The 12,097-nt window shown below is 44.8% G+C and overlaps 1 protein-coding gene across 1 annotated transcript; it reads left to right on the top strand.

The window, feature by feature from the left end:
* Window positions 1-2,972: 2,972 nt before the first annotated feature.
* On the top strand, window positions 2,973-6,325 carry foxg1a (forkhead box G1a). The gene has a single exon (XM_056392687.1). The coding sequence runs from the start codon at window positions 3,242-3,244 to the stop codon at window positions 4,553-4,555; it is 1,314 nt and encodes a 437-aa protein (XP_056248662.1). The 5' UTR covers window positions 2,973-3,241; the 3' UTR covers window positions 4,556-6,325.
* The last annotated feature ends 5,772 nt before the right edge of the window (window positions 6,326-12,097 follow it).

The following is a 12,097-nucleotide window of genomic DNA, read 5'->3' as shown; positions in this document are numbered from 1 at the left end:
GATGTTGAGTTGACTGAGTGTCACGAGGAGCTGAACAACAAACAGCATCAAGTTAAACCAGCCCGTCAAAATAAAAGCATGACCAAATAAAACCAACATTAGTTTTCAGCAGCAAAATGCGCCTTTAGGATGCCTAATTATTATTATTATTATTATTTATTATTATTATTTATTATTATTATTATTATTATTATTATTGTTGTTGTTATTATTATTATTATTAACTCAGCTAAACAAGAGATTTCCATAAAATGCTTCTGTCATTATTTATTGTTTTAACTCGTCAGCTGAATATTAAACTATTGAAGGTTTTTTTATGTTTTACTTTTATCTTTGTTTTATTTATTCATTTATTTTATAAAACAGAAACCAGACACAATAATAAAAAGAGTCAATCTTAATGCCAAATCTTTATAAAACTGACTTTTAGTTTAAATAAAAATCAAATAAACCGGAAACGAATCGTAAAAAGAGCAAAAATAATTCAAAACGTGCAAAGAAACAAGATCCAGACAAAGTTTAGGAAACGGTGTAAAACAGGAAGTTGCACTTTGATTCTTTCTGCTGCTTCATGTCTGAGCATCACGGTGAAGTCAGCTGCTGTGTTGTGGTGTGGCCTTCAGGTTTCTCTGGTTTAATAATGATTAATAATAAAAGAGCCGGTGACCCTGATGGAGCGCAGCAGACCGGACCGGACCGGACCGGCAGCTCGGCCTCTCAGAGGTCACGTGTCTGCGCAGAAAGCTTTTATTTTATTTTGTTTTATTAGTGATTTGGGGACTGGTGTGTTTACGGTCAGAGGGAAATCTGAAAACTCGTGAATGAACTCTGCTGCTGTGAACTTCCCTGTGGTCACAAACTCGCACAGATCTGACGTGACCCCGAGGCTCTCATCATTCCACCTTAAGGGTGTAGAGTCAGTAGTTGTAGTCCTGACCCACCTGGCTGCAGGGTGCTGGTTTAAGGTGGAATTGTTGGCAGCTTGTGGATCGTGGTGGGATGTTGTTGAGGGGCAGGAGAGGTGGTGACAAAACTCTTAATGTTGGCCGGTACAGAGCAGCAGTGTTAATGCATAAGCCGCGGGAAGTTGTTGTTGTTGTTGTTGTTGTTGTTTCAGCAGCAACATTTAACATCAGCTGTTGTTTTAATCCTGTTAATATTTAATATTTAAATGAATTAAATAAACCATAAAGACTTGACTTTACAGAGAGAATCAAGTTCAATAAAGTTTTCCTGAATGTTGTTAACAACTGTGTGTGTGTGTGTGTGTGTGTGTGTGTGTGTGTGTGTGTGTGTGTTGTAGTGCACGGTCATAAAAACAGCAGCAGAGGTGGTGAAAGTGGCAGCACAGTGTTAGCAGTAGCTATAGCAACAATAGCAGTGACATCCAATAATACTGTAAAATATGATTAATAAGAGTAACAGCAGTTTTAGCAGGAGTAGTAGTATTAGTCACAGGGCCGTAACCAGGATTTTAATAACACTCAGACCCCCACCCCCACCTGTAGCCTATATATTTAGATTTATATCTGAACTTTCCATATTTTATTTTTTCATTTAAATGCTCAGATTAAATCCCAGAACATGAAAATCTGAAGATTTTATTTTTATTTTTACAGCCCAGAACAATCCTCAGAACATGTCTGTGTTGTAGCTGCAGGAAGATGACGGAGAGGTGGAGCAGCTGTGGCTCCAGTAAAAGTTCTAGTTAATGAATTATCTGATTATTATTTTGCTAAAATTGTAACTTCAGACTCAAGATGTTCCGAAATGTTTCTCCTAAAGAAAAAGTGAAATAGATGCTGTTGGAAATGAGTTGGAATCATCCTTTAAATACTTTAAATAATATCTAATGTTTTCATAATCATCAGTGATATTAAATATTCTGTCTGGAGACACGTTGGTTTCAGTTTTAAAAACGTTTCCCGCGCGGCCTCCATCTCTGCACTCATTCGTTTTTTATTCATTCAACGTGAACTGAGTGAGAGTCTCTGCTTCCACTTCACTCAGTGTTGTTGTTCAGTTCTGCTCCAACATGAAGCCGCCGGGAGGAAACTGACAACACCAACCTTCCTGGAAGCAGCGGACCGACATGACACCGTGTTTACGCACATTTTACGCGCATTTTACGCACGGAGAATCGGCTTTGGAGACACAGCCCGCAGCCTCTCTGCGCCGCGCGGTCTGACACACAAACCACCTCTCCGTGTCCTGACCGTGTCCGCGTGCCCTCCGGATCCCCTCTCCTCTGTTTATTTTCCCTCCACGTCGGGATGTAAACAGTTTTGGAGACGCCGAAGGGAAAATATTTGAATCGGAGGAGTGTAAATATGACGAGCGGCGGGGATTTGGGTGTACGCATGCACGGTGTGTGTTTTCCAGCGACGGTTTTAGTTGAGGTGGGGGGAGAGAATGAGAGAGGGGAGGGATGAGGGGAAGGCGGACGAGTGTTTATAGGGGTGAGTGTGTTTTCCCCGCTGCAAAAAGTGTCCGCGCCGGAGCTTCATCTGGGCGTTAGACGCTGCGAAAGTCTCATTTTCTTTAAAAATGTGTCAGAAAAAATAAAGAAATTAGGTCCGAAAATTATTTATTTCCCCCTTTTTTTAAGATTCATTTATTGCACAAATCAAGAGTCTGGATCGGAAATGAGGCTGAAAATATGAGCCGGAGTCACGAGCTTTATCACGTAAAGATGCAAAAATTCAACAAAACTCCCAAAAACAAACGATTCACCTCAGAGAGAATAAAAACACGAGTCTCGGCTTTTATTTTGAGCAAATAAAGATTTTTTATGAGCAAGAAGCCGCGGGAGGACTCTTCGGGGTGGGCATTTTTTGCAGCGTGCACGGCATTGGTGGATGTGTGTGTTTCCCTGTGCGTCATGATTGGCTGAAAGCGCAGAGGACGCCTTAATATTTAATACTAATGTTCCCCTGGTTGGCTGAGGACTGGAAAGGTCCAACCAATGTTTTTTAGTTGCTTTAGTGGCTGTGGCTCCCTAATTAATTGCAGCTATCTGTCTCCTATCGATGTGTGTGTACATGTGTGTTGTGTGTGTGTGTTGCCTTTTTTCTCCCCAAACCGAACATGAAATAGTTTGTTGGGCTATACTTTCCTTCTTCCTATCTATCCCCCCTTCCTTCCTTCCCGTCCTGGTTCGCAGGCAGAGACAGGACAGATTGAGACCCAGCTGTGTTCGTCGCTTTTGGTCGTTGCCATTTTCCCCCCTCATTGCCCGGTGATGTTGGATATGGGAGAGCGCAAAGAGGTGAAAATGATTCCTAAATCGTCGTTCAGTATAAACAGTTTGGTGCCCGAGGCCGTGCAAAGCGACAACAACAACCACCAGAACCAGCATCACCACCAGAACCACCACCACCAGAACCACCACCACCACCGGCCCGGCGGCGCAGACGAAGCCGAGCAGAAAGCTCCTCTCCCGGCCGCGCAGCAGGACGTGAAAGCGGACTCTAAAAGTGACTCTACGAGCCCGGAGAGCTGCCCGGACGAGAAGGAGAAGCAGGAGGAGAAGAAGGACGGGAAAGACGGGGACGGCGCCGGAGGGAAGGACGGAGAGAAGAAAAGCGGCAAGTACGAAAAACCTCCTTTTAGTTACAACGCGTTGATCATGATGGCCATCCGGCAGAGCCCGGAGAAGCGGCTCACCCTCAACGGCATCTACGAATTCATCATGAAAAACTTCCCGTACTACCGGGAGAACAAGCAGGGCTGGCAGAACTCCATCCGCCACAACCTCAGCCTCAACAAATGCTTCGTCAAGGTGCCGCGGCACTACGACGACCCGGGCAAGGGGAACTACTGGATGCTGGACCCCAGCAGCGACGACGTCTTCATCGGCGGCACCACCGGGAAGCTCCGGCGGCGGTCCACCACGTCCCGGGCCAAGCTGGCCTTCAAGCGCGGAGCCCGGCTCACCTCCGGGCTGACGTTCATGGACCGGGCCGGCTCCCTGTACTGGCCCATGTCCCCCTTCCTCTCCCTGCACCACCCGCGGGCAGGCAGCGCCCTGGGCTACAACGGGACCTCCTCGGGCTACCCGGGTCACCCCATGTCCTACAGCACCATGCTCACCCAGAACATGGGCAACAACCACTCGTCGTTCCCGTCCTCCAACGGGCTCAGCATGGACCGGCTGGTCGGCGGGGATCTCCCCTACGCCACGCACCACCTGACGGCGGCGGCCCTGGCGGCCTCGGCGGTGCCCTGCGGCCTCTCCGTGCCTTGCTCCGGGGCCACTTACTCCCTGAACCCGTGCTCGGTCAACCTGCTGGCCGGGCAGACCAGTTACTTTTTCCCCCACGTCCCGCACCCGTCCATGACCACGCAGAGCGGCGGCGGCGGCTCCTTGCAGGCCGCCCGGGCTTCGGCCTCCAATTCCCCGCAGGCTCCGTCCTCCTCCTCGCTGCCCTGTGACTCTCTGAGGCCGGCTCTGTCCGGCTCTCTGCCGGCCTTCTCCTCGGGACTTTCCGGGGGTTTGTCTGACTATTTTACGCATCAAAACCAGGGGTCGACGTCCAACCCGCTTATACACTAACACCCCCAAAAACCCTCACCCCTCCAGCTTGACCCCCTGCACCCTTACCTCACCTCTCCATCCTCCATCCTCCCATTCATCCATCCATCCTCCCATTCCCCCCTGAAGGAGTGAAAATCTTAAAATGACTGGAACTGTAAGTTGAACATTTTACACTGAACATTTACATTGTAAAAAAAAATTACAAAATTATTATAAACTACCAACTATAGAAAAAAGAGGAGAGACTTAAACTGCAAAACAAAAAAGAGCAGCAGAGAAACACTCACAGAAAGCAGCCCTGAAGTTTCCAGGTATTTTTTAATATTATTATTATTATCTCTTCTTCTTCTATTTCTTCTTCTTCTTCTTCTTCTGCTCCATCTTCTGCAGTTTTGATTTCTGTGTACATAATGTCTGTTACTATAAGTGTCTGGGCTTTGTCTCTGTATAGTTCTGTCAGTCAGCGACATGCAATGTGAGCTGAGATAAAAACAGAGAGGATGATGGGAGCTGTACGCTGATTTATTTTTCTGTTGTTGTTGTTGTTGTTGTTGGAGGAGGCATTACTTTTATAGAATGTGTATTTAAAATAGTTTTGTCTAATTTTGAGATTTAAAAAAAGGTAAAAATAATAATAATAATAATGATAATAATAATATCTAATAGCCGGTCTCGCCCGCATGTTTGCAGTATTATCAGGTCTCGTGCGGGGCAGAAAAGAAGCGGCGGAGGATGATTTTATTTTACGAAATTTAAACACTAATTTTTTTTTATTTTAAATTTTTATTTTCTATACAGTGAAAATGTGTTTTTGTTTTTTAAGCAGAAAGCAAAGCGACTCTGGCTCCCGCCGTTAATGTCCTGAGGCTGTTTTTCTCCATTCATTCATTTCCCTGTTGAAAACTGTTCATGTGACTTTTATAGACCAAAGAATCGGTTTCTTTTTTTTCTTTTCTTTTTTTAGGAAGTATAGAATCAGTACTGAGCTGCATAAACATGACAGAGGCCGGATGTAGAAGGAATTAAGGAGTGGGTGAATGAATGAGTGAGTGAGTGAGTGAGTGAATGAAGGGGTGACTGATGCCGCCTTCACTGCAGAAAATGTCCATTTAAACGAGATTTTTGTTTATTTTCTGAAATTAGCGGAAATTGAAACAGTTTGGCGCCGATCTGACACATTTGAGCGGGTGTTTAGTGGCTGCAGCTCGAGGGATTTCTGCCTTAAATCCGCCTCGTTTTTTTTTTTTCTTGAAATCAGATGTGAAACTGCGTTGGCAGCAGCGTGAAGTGAACTCCTCATTTCCGAGTAAAGAAATGAGATTTCCCAGCTGAGTTTGGAGCGTAAATGTCTCGTTTGGTGGATGGATGTTTTCCGCAGTGCAGCTGTGATGTGCTTTTCTTTCACTGTAAAACGTGATCGCCGATAAAAAAACAAAAAAAAAAAACGGACGTTCACGCTTCTTCTTCTTCTTCTTCTTTTATTTTTTGTATAATTAGTAAAAGAGAGAGAGAAATGTCTTTTTGTAATTTGAATTTGGGGTTTTCCTTTTTTTTTTTTTAAACATGTAAAAACCCGTTTGTTTGACAGAAGAAAAAATGCCTCATTATCTAATACTACTTGGAATGATTGTCCTTTAATTGTCGTCTCTAAAACGATTTTTCATGGTTGTGATACTATTGTGGTCTTATTCTTATTCCCGTGTTTGTCGCTTATAAAAGTAAAAAAAAGAGAAAAAAATGTTTTAATCATAAAAAAAATAAAAATAAAAGAATAGGTTACATTCATAACTAACGCAAATCCTTTTGTCTTTTTTACTCCTGCCGCCGTGACGTCACTGACTCCATCAACAGGTTCAAAACTTTCATTTTAGATTTTATTTTGAAATTAATTTTTTAGATATTTTTCACAGTAAAACGTAAATGTGTGCTTTTCTTAAGGCGGGTTTTCCTCACAGCTGGGATTCAAATATTTCTAATATTGTAATGTGTTAACAGGTGAATTATGAGCCGCGAGTTTAAATCCAACAACAACAATAAAAAAAAAAGGCAACAGCTTCTTCCAGCTTTTTAACCTCTGCCTCCGAAATAATCCGTCTCGTGCACATGAGACTCTTCTGTTTATGTTTGGGTGAGTCTTGGTTGTTGACACACACACACACACGCACGCACACACACACACACACACACACACACACACACACACACACACACGGCAGCAGCCCGTGCGTAAAGCTTTTACGCGTAAAGATTTACGCGCGTCTGTGGAAAAACTGTGTGAAATGATGCAGCAGAGGTCGCGAGGCCGCTGAAGCCTGACTGACTGTGAGAGGCTGTTGTGTGTTTTTTATTTTGTGCTTCCGGTTGTGACATTTTCTCCTTTTGAACAATGAAATCTGACGCGCTGCGGCCTCGAGTCCGACTCACCTGAAACATCACCGCCACGTTCGCAGTTTCAACATCACGTTTGTTTGTTTGCGTGTTTTGGGCGCCGTTGGTTTCCCGCCTCAGACCTCAGGCTGTTCTGACAACGGCCCAGATTTGTGCAGATTTTTAGAGAGAAGTCTGGTTGTGAGTCTGACCCTGTGTGTGTGTGTGTGTGTGTGTGTGTGTGTGTGTGTGTGTGTGTGTGTGTGTGTGTGTGTCTGAACTGTGGTGAAATTTCCACCTTCATTTTTACAGATTTTGGCGCATTTTTCTGAGACAGTTTCCGCTGAATGAGTCTCGGTGTTTCTGTCTCTGTGTCTTTTTATTTTTCCACTGATGAGCTTCAGTGTTTGACCTCATGCACGCGCAGGAGAGCGTGTCTTCAGGCCGCTGCTTCACTTTGACTGAAGATGAATATTTTGACTGAAACGCGCAGATTTTGTTTCTTTTCTGCGACAGAATTCACATTTTGCAGCTGATGGTTGTTGTTGTTGTTGTTGTTGTTGTTGTTGTTGTTGTTGTTGTTGTTGAACTCGTGTTACCTCGTGTCTTATTGAGAAGCTGCTGCTGCTCGTCTCTATATGTTTTTGCTGCAGTTTGTTGAAGCTGAAATTTTCCGGTTTCATATTTTCCGTCTCCCCCTGAACACACCTCGGGTTTCGGGGTTCGGTCTCGGACCCGGTCCGTGGTGGTTCTGAGCTGCGCGCGCGTTTCCTCCTCTTCCTCATCACCTCAGTCTAAATGAGACTTCGTTTCTTCTTCGTGTGTTTTTGCTGCTGCTCTGTTTGTTTGACTGAAGCTTCTGTTTCAGTTTGTCTTTAATTTTTATGAAGCTGGATTTATTTTTGCTCTTTTCATTTTTTTTCTCTCAAACTGAAGATTTTTACCTTTGACCTGCAGATTCTTCGACAAAACTTTATTTAAAAGTAGAATTTTAAGCAGCTTCCTACTTGTTTTAGTCAACGTGTGTGTGTGTGTGTGTGTGTGTGTGTGTGTGTGTGTGTGTGTGTGTGTGTGTGTGTGTTTTTATCAGCAGGTGAGACTCAGCTCTCTTCCCGCTCTGATGGCGCAGAATCAGCACCAAATCTTTGCGTGTTTTTGGGAACTGCGCCGCTCCAGGAGCCGCAGTGTTTTCGGTGTTAGGCGTCTCTCTCTCTCTCTCTCTCCCTCCCTCTCTCCAGCAGATGAAAACAGACTCCTCCTCTCCGCGGCGCGTCTCTGGACGTTTTTACATCAATTTAATCACATTTTAATTTTTGGCCTAAAATACGAACATGAACATCTTCCTCTTCCTCTTCCGCTTCCGCTTCCGCTTCCTCCTGCTGTGACGAGCTGCAGATTCTCTCTGTTTCTCTCCGGAGGTTTTTTATTTGTTGTTTAGTCAAAATAAACGAAAAAACAAACAGAAAAAACGCGCAGTTGTTTTTATTACACGCTCAGTTTCCCGGTTTCCCGCCACGTCTCTGACGCTGTTTTCCGTCTCCTCTTGTTCTTTTGTGGAAATTGAATCTATAATTGATGCGCAGGCTCCAGTTCTTCCCGCGGAGGCCTCGGGCTGAGACGGAAGCTGCAGCTCGTTTCTTTAAAGCTGAAGCTGCGAGTCACAGCTGCAGTCTGTCTGCGGGTCAAAGGTCACACACCTTTTCACTGTTTCGTGCATCGACGTTAGAAATAAAACGAACTCGGATTTTTAAATTGATTCGACTTCACCGGAAAACACCTCTAATAAAATACAAAATAAGAGCCTGAATCAACATTAACATTGTTGCTGCACCTTTTATTTTTAAATAATTTACCACATGCTTTAAGGAAGAGGTCAAAGGTCAAAGGTGATTTAACAGCCTGCCGGAAGCTGCAGGTTAAATCACTTTAAATTAGTACTTTGTGGGTTTTTGTGTTGAATCTTCAGACAGAAGATCAAACAGGACAGAGATCAGCTGATGATGATGATGATGATGATGATGATGATGATGTTTGTGTCATCCTCGGTTTTCATTTTCTCAGTTTGTAGAAGCTGAACACACACACACACACACACACACACACAGAGGTTCAGCTCACACGTTTCCGGTTCGTTTCTGGTCACAGCTGCTCAACATCTGCACCGACGCTGACGAGGTTCTGCTGGTTTCATCACGAGACGATCTGCTTTGTTGTTGTTGTTGTTGTTGTTTTTCTCTCTGAGTCTGTTTGTGAGGCTGAAAGAGCCTCTGATGAGCTCTCACTTTCCCATGATGCTCCGGGGGAAACTGCTGCATGTCTGTGGGTTTGCTGCAGGTCTCTGAGGTGGGTTGTGTCTTCGGAGGATTTGTCCCCAGGATCCAGACCGACGCTCTGAATCCACTCTTCGCTCAGATTGTGTTTCTCAGACCAGACTGGGACTTTTTTTGGCACCAAACTGGAAAAGTGTGAAGATATCACACAGATATCAGAGCAGCTGCGTTCAAAGACCTGACTCAGAGTACGGTCCAAATTCAGCTCCAGTCCAGGGTCCGTCTCTTTGTCTCTGTCGGTCCAGACCGGCTCCTGGATCTGTGGGTCTGTTTGTGTCTTCGGAGGCTTTGAGAAGAAGATGCTGAAAACTCCCGGTGAGGATTCAAACTGTGGGTTCAGTTCAGACCGTCGCTCTCAGTCACTGTCTCAGCTTCAAGGAGAAAAGTCTGAATGTTTGTTTCTGGCAGCAAATAGGAAGAAAGGAAGATGAATAATCAGAGTAAAATAAGTTCCACTCGAATGTGATGCTCCGTCCTCTTCAGTCCAAACTGGACACTCTGTCAATCCGCTCCTTAAAATATCTGCTTGATGTTTTCAGAAAAGCAGGTTCATGGGTTTTAATTAGAAGAAAACTTTATTGGTATCAGGCTTCAGTGACAGACGATCCAGAGGAGGAAGTCGGTGGAGAATAAGAATCACCGTCAGCCTTTACAATCAGAACCAGGTTTTTCCTGCAGGAAACTCTGGAAACTTTGAAAGTTTTTGGCACCGACCAGAAAATAAAAATAAATATATCTGCATGTTAATGATGAGAACAGTCTTAAAATTTATTGGCATCAGACTTTAAATCAGTCCACACTGACGTCCAACTTCTCGGCTCAAATTAATTATTTCTAAAAACTCTCCAAGAGACAAAATGTTTGAGTTTAGAGCAAAGAAAGAAAGAAAGAAAGAAAGAAAGAAAGAAAGAGAGAGAGGATATCTCCACTTCCTCCCCCTCCTCCCCCCTCCTCCCCCGTGTCCTTCTGTTGCTTCTTTTGTCTTTTGACTGCTGGTCACCCCATTTAACATGGGACAGATAGCATCAGCCTGACAGATATTGGGTTCCCCGGCAGCTCCATTGTTGGGGGGTGGGGGGGTGGGGGTGGGGGTGGGGGGGTGTTCTTGCGTTACAGTCGGACTCGTTTAACTCGCAGCCCTCTTTTAGGAAACGAACAAATTGCTGCTGAAAGTCTGTCTTTGTTGTTGGGGCTGATCTGAGAGCAGCCGAGCCTCCGACAACAAACAGTCTGAGGAGAGAAAACCACAGCGACACCGAGCCGGGATCAGACGATAAGAGCTGCACCCATATCTGCTGCTGGGTGGGGGGGGTCTGTTGGTTTCCTATTTTAAAACTGGATCAATCAAAGGAAACTCTGGCCAAGACGCTCGTTAAATTTTGGCACCAAATCATCAGCTGAAGCTGGAGAGACCAGAATCAGCTCAGAACCGGGTTCTACAGGAGACGGAGACGAGCAGCGAGGGCAAGTTTAAATATAGTTAAACTGAATTCATCTGTGACGCACAGACAGAGCCTGAGTCTCACAGTGGATGATACAGAAGAGAAACTCGGGAATAATAAAGAAAACACTTTCTGGCACCAAACTGGAAATGAAGCGTCGTCTCAAACGTACGGAAATATTCCAGGTGTTTTCAGTCCAAACAGGATTCAGAGGAAAATGAGATCTGATGAAGTTTCCTGCCGACAAGCAGAAACTCTGGAGGAAACACTCAACGTTTTCTTTAAAGAGACTTGAGAAGTGAAAGTCAGCGTTCAAGCTTCACCTGCCGAGTGATGAAGCTCCTGAACCGTCAGTTTCCCTTAAACTGAAGCTGAAGCTGCTGCAGACTGATGCTCATCATCTGGCTCCAGATGTTTCAGAGGCTCGTCCTCGACTTCAACAAGAAAATTATACGAAGCACCCGGAAGCTTCATTAGCTGCTTTAGCTTCATTAGCTGCATTAGCTGCTTTAGCTTCATTAGCTTCATTAGCTGCAGCAAGCTACATTAGCTTCATTAGCTGCAGAATGCTGCAGAATGCTGCATTAGCTTCATTAGCTGCAGGAAGCTACATTAGCTCCATTAGCGTCGTTAGCTGCAGGATGTCAGAAACTGCAGATTTTTAGATGATACTCAGATTCAGAGGATTTTCCTTCCTGAGCTGCTGAAACTGAAGGAAATATTGAATATTTTAAATTTTTGACGCCAAACTTTGGATCATTTCACCAAGTGAACTGAAATGAACTCGCGTCTCTGAACGCAGCTCAAACCAGGAAGCTGTGGATCTGGTTTCACTGCACCAGACAGAAACTGAATGTTGCTGCTGACTCATGTTCGTGTATAAAGACGCAAATACTGACTGGTTTTCTGCTTGACTGGCTGATTCACCATGAACAGCAGCTGACTGGTTCTTTGCCTCAGTTTTTGCTGACTTGTTGAATGACTGGTTTATAGTTGATTCTTCTGCTTCTTCTTCTTCTTTGTCTGAGCTTGATTGACAGGTGATTTTAAAGGAGGAGTCCAGCTGGTTGTGGAGTTGTGGCTGTTTGGCGGGCGAGGGGGGGGGGGGGGTGGGGTGGGGGTCGGGGGGGGGGGGGGGGTCCAGACCTGAACAGATACTGAGTTTGGCTGTGAAGCTGCTGATGTGAGAAAAACATTTGGTTGTTTTACCGGCTGCTTCTTGATTGGCTGGTTTTCCGCTGTCTGTGGGTCAGACTGGTTCAGATGTTGAAGATTCAGGCGGCTGCAGGGATTGGCTGTCGGGGTGCGTGTGTGTGTGTGTGTGGAGGGTTAAATCCTCTGGGTCAAAGGTCACCTGACTGAGCCCACTCTGCTCTCTGTTGGTCATTTTAATTGCGAATGGAGGCGACAGTTTGTATCAA

This window comes from Seriola aureovittata, chromosome 13, assembly GCF_021018895.1.
Source record: "Seriola aureovittata isolate HTS-2021-v1 ecotype China chromosome 13, ASM2101889v1, whole genome shotgun sequence".
Classification (NCBI taxonomy): Eukaryota; Metazoa; Chordata; class Actinopteri; order Carangiformes; family Carangidae; genus Seriola; species Seriola aureovittata.
This window is presented reverse-complemented; position numbering and strand designations above follow the sequence as displayed.

Bases quoted from the DNA above. Each gene is read 5' to 3' on its own strand.
- foxg1a (XM_056392687.1), top strand. From the start codon at position 3,242: ATGTTGGATATGGGAGAGCGCAAAGAGGTGAAAATGATTCCTAAATCG.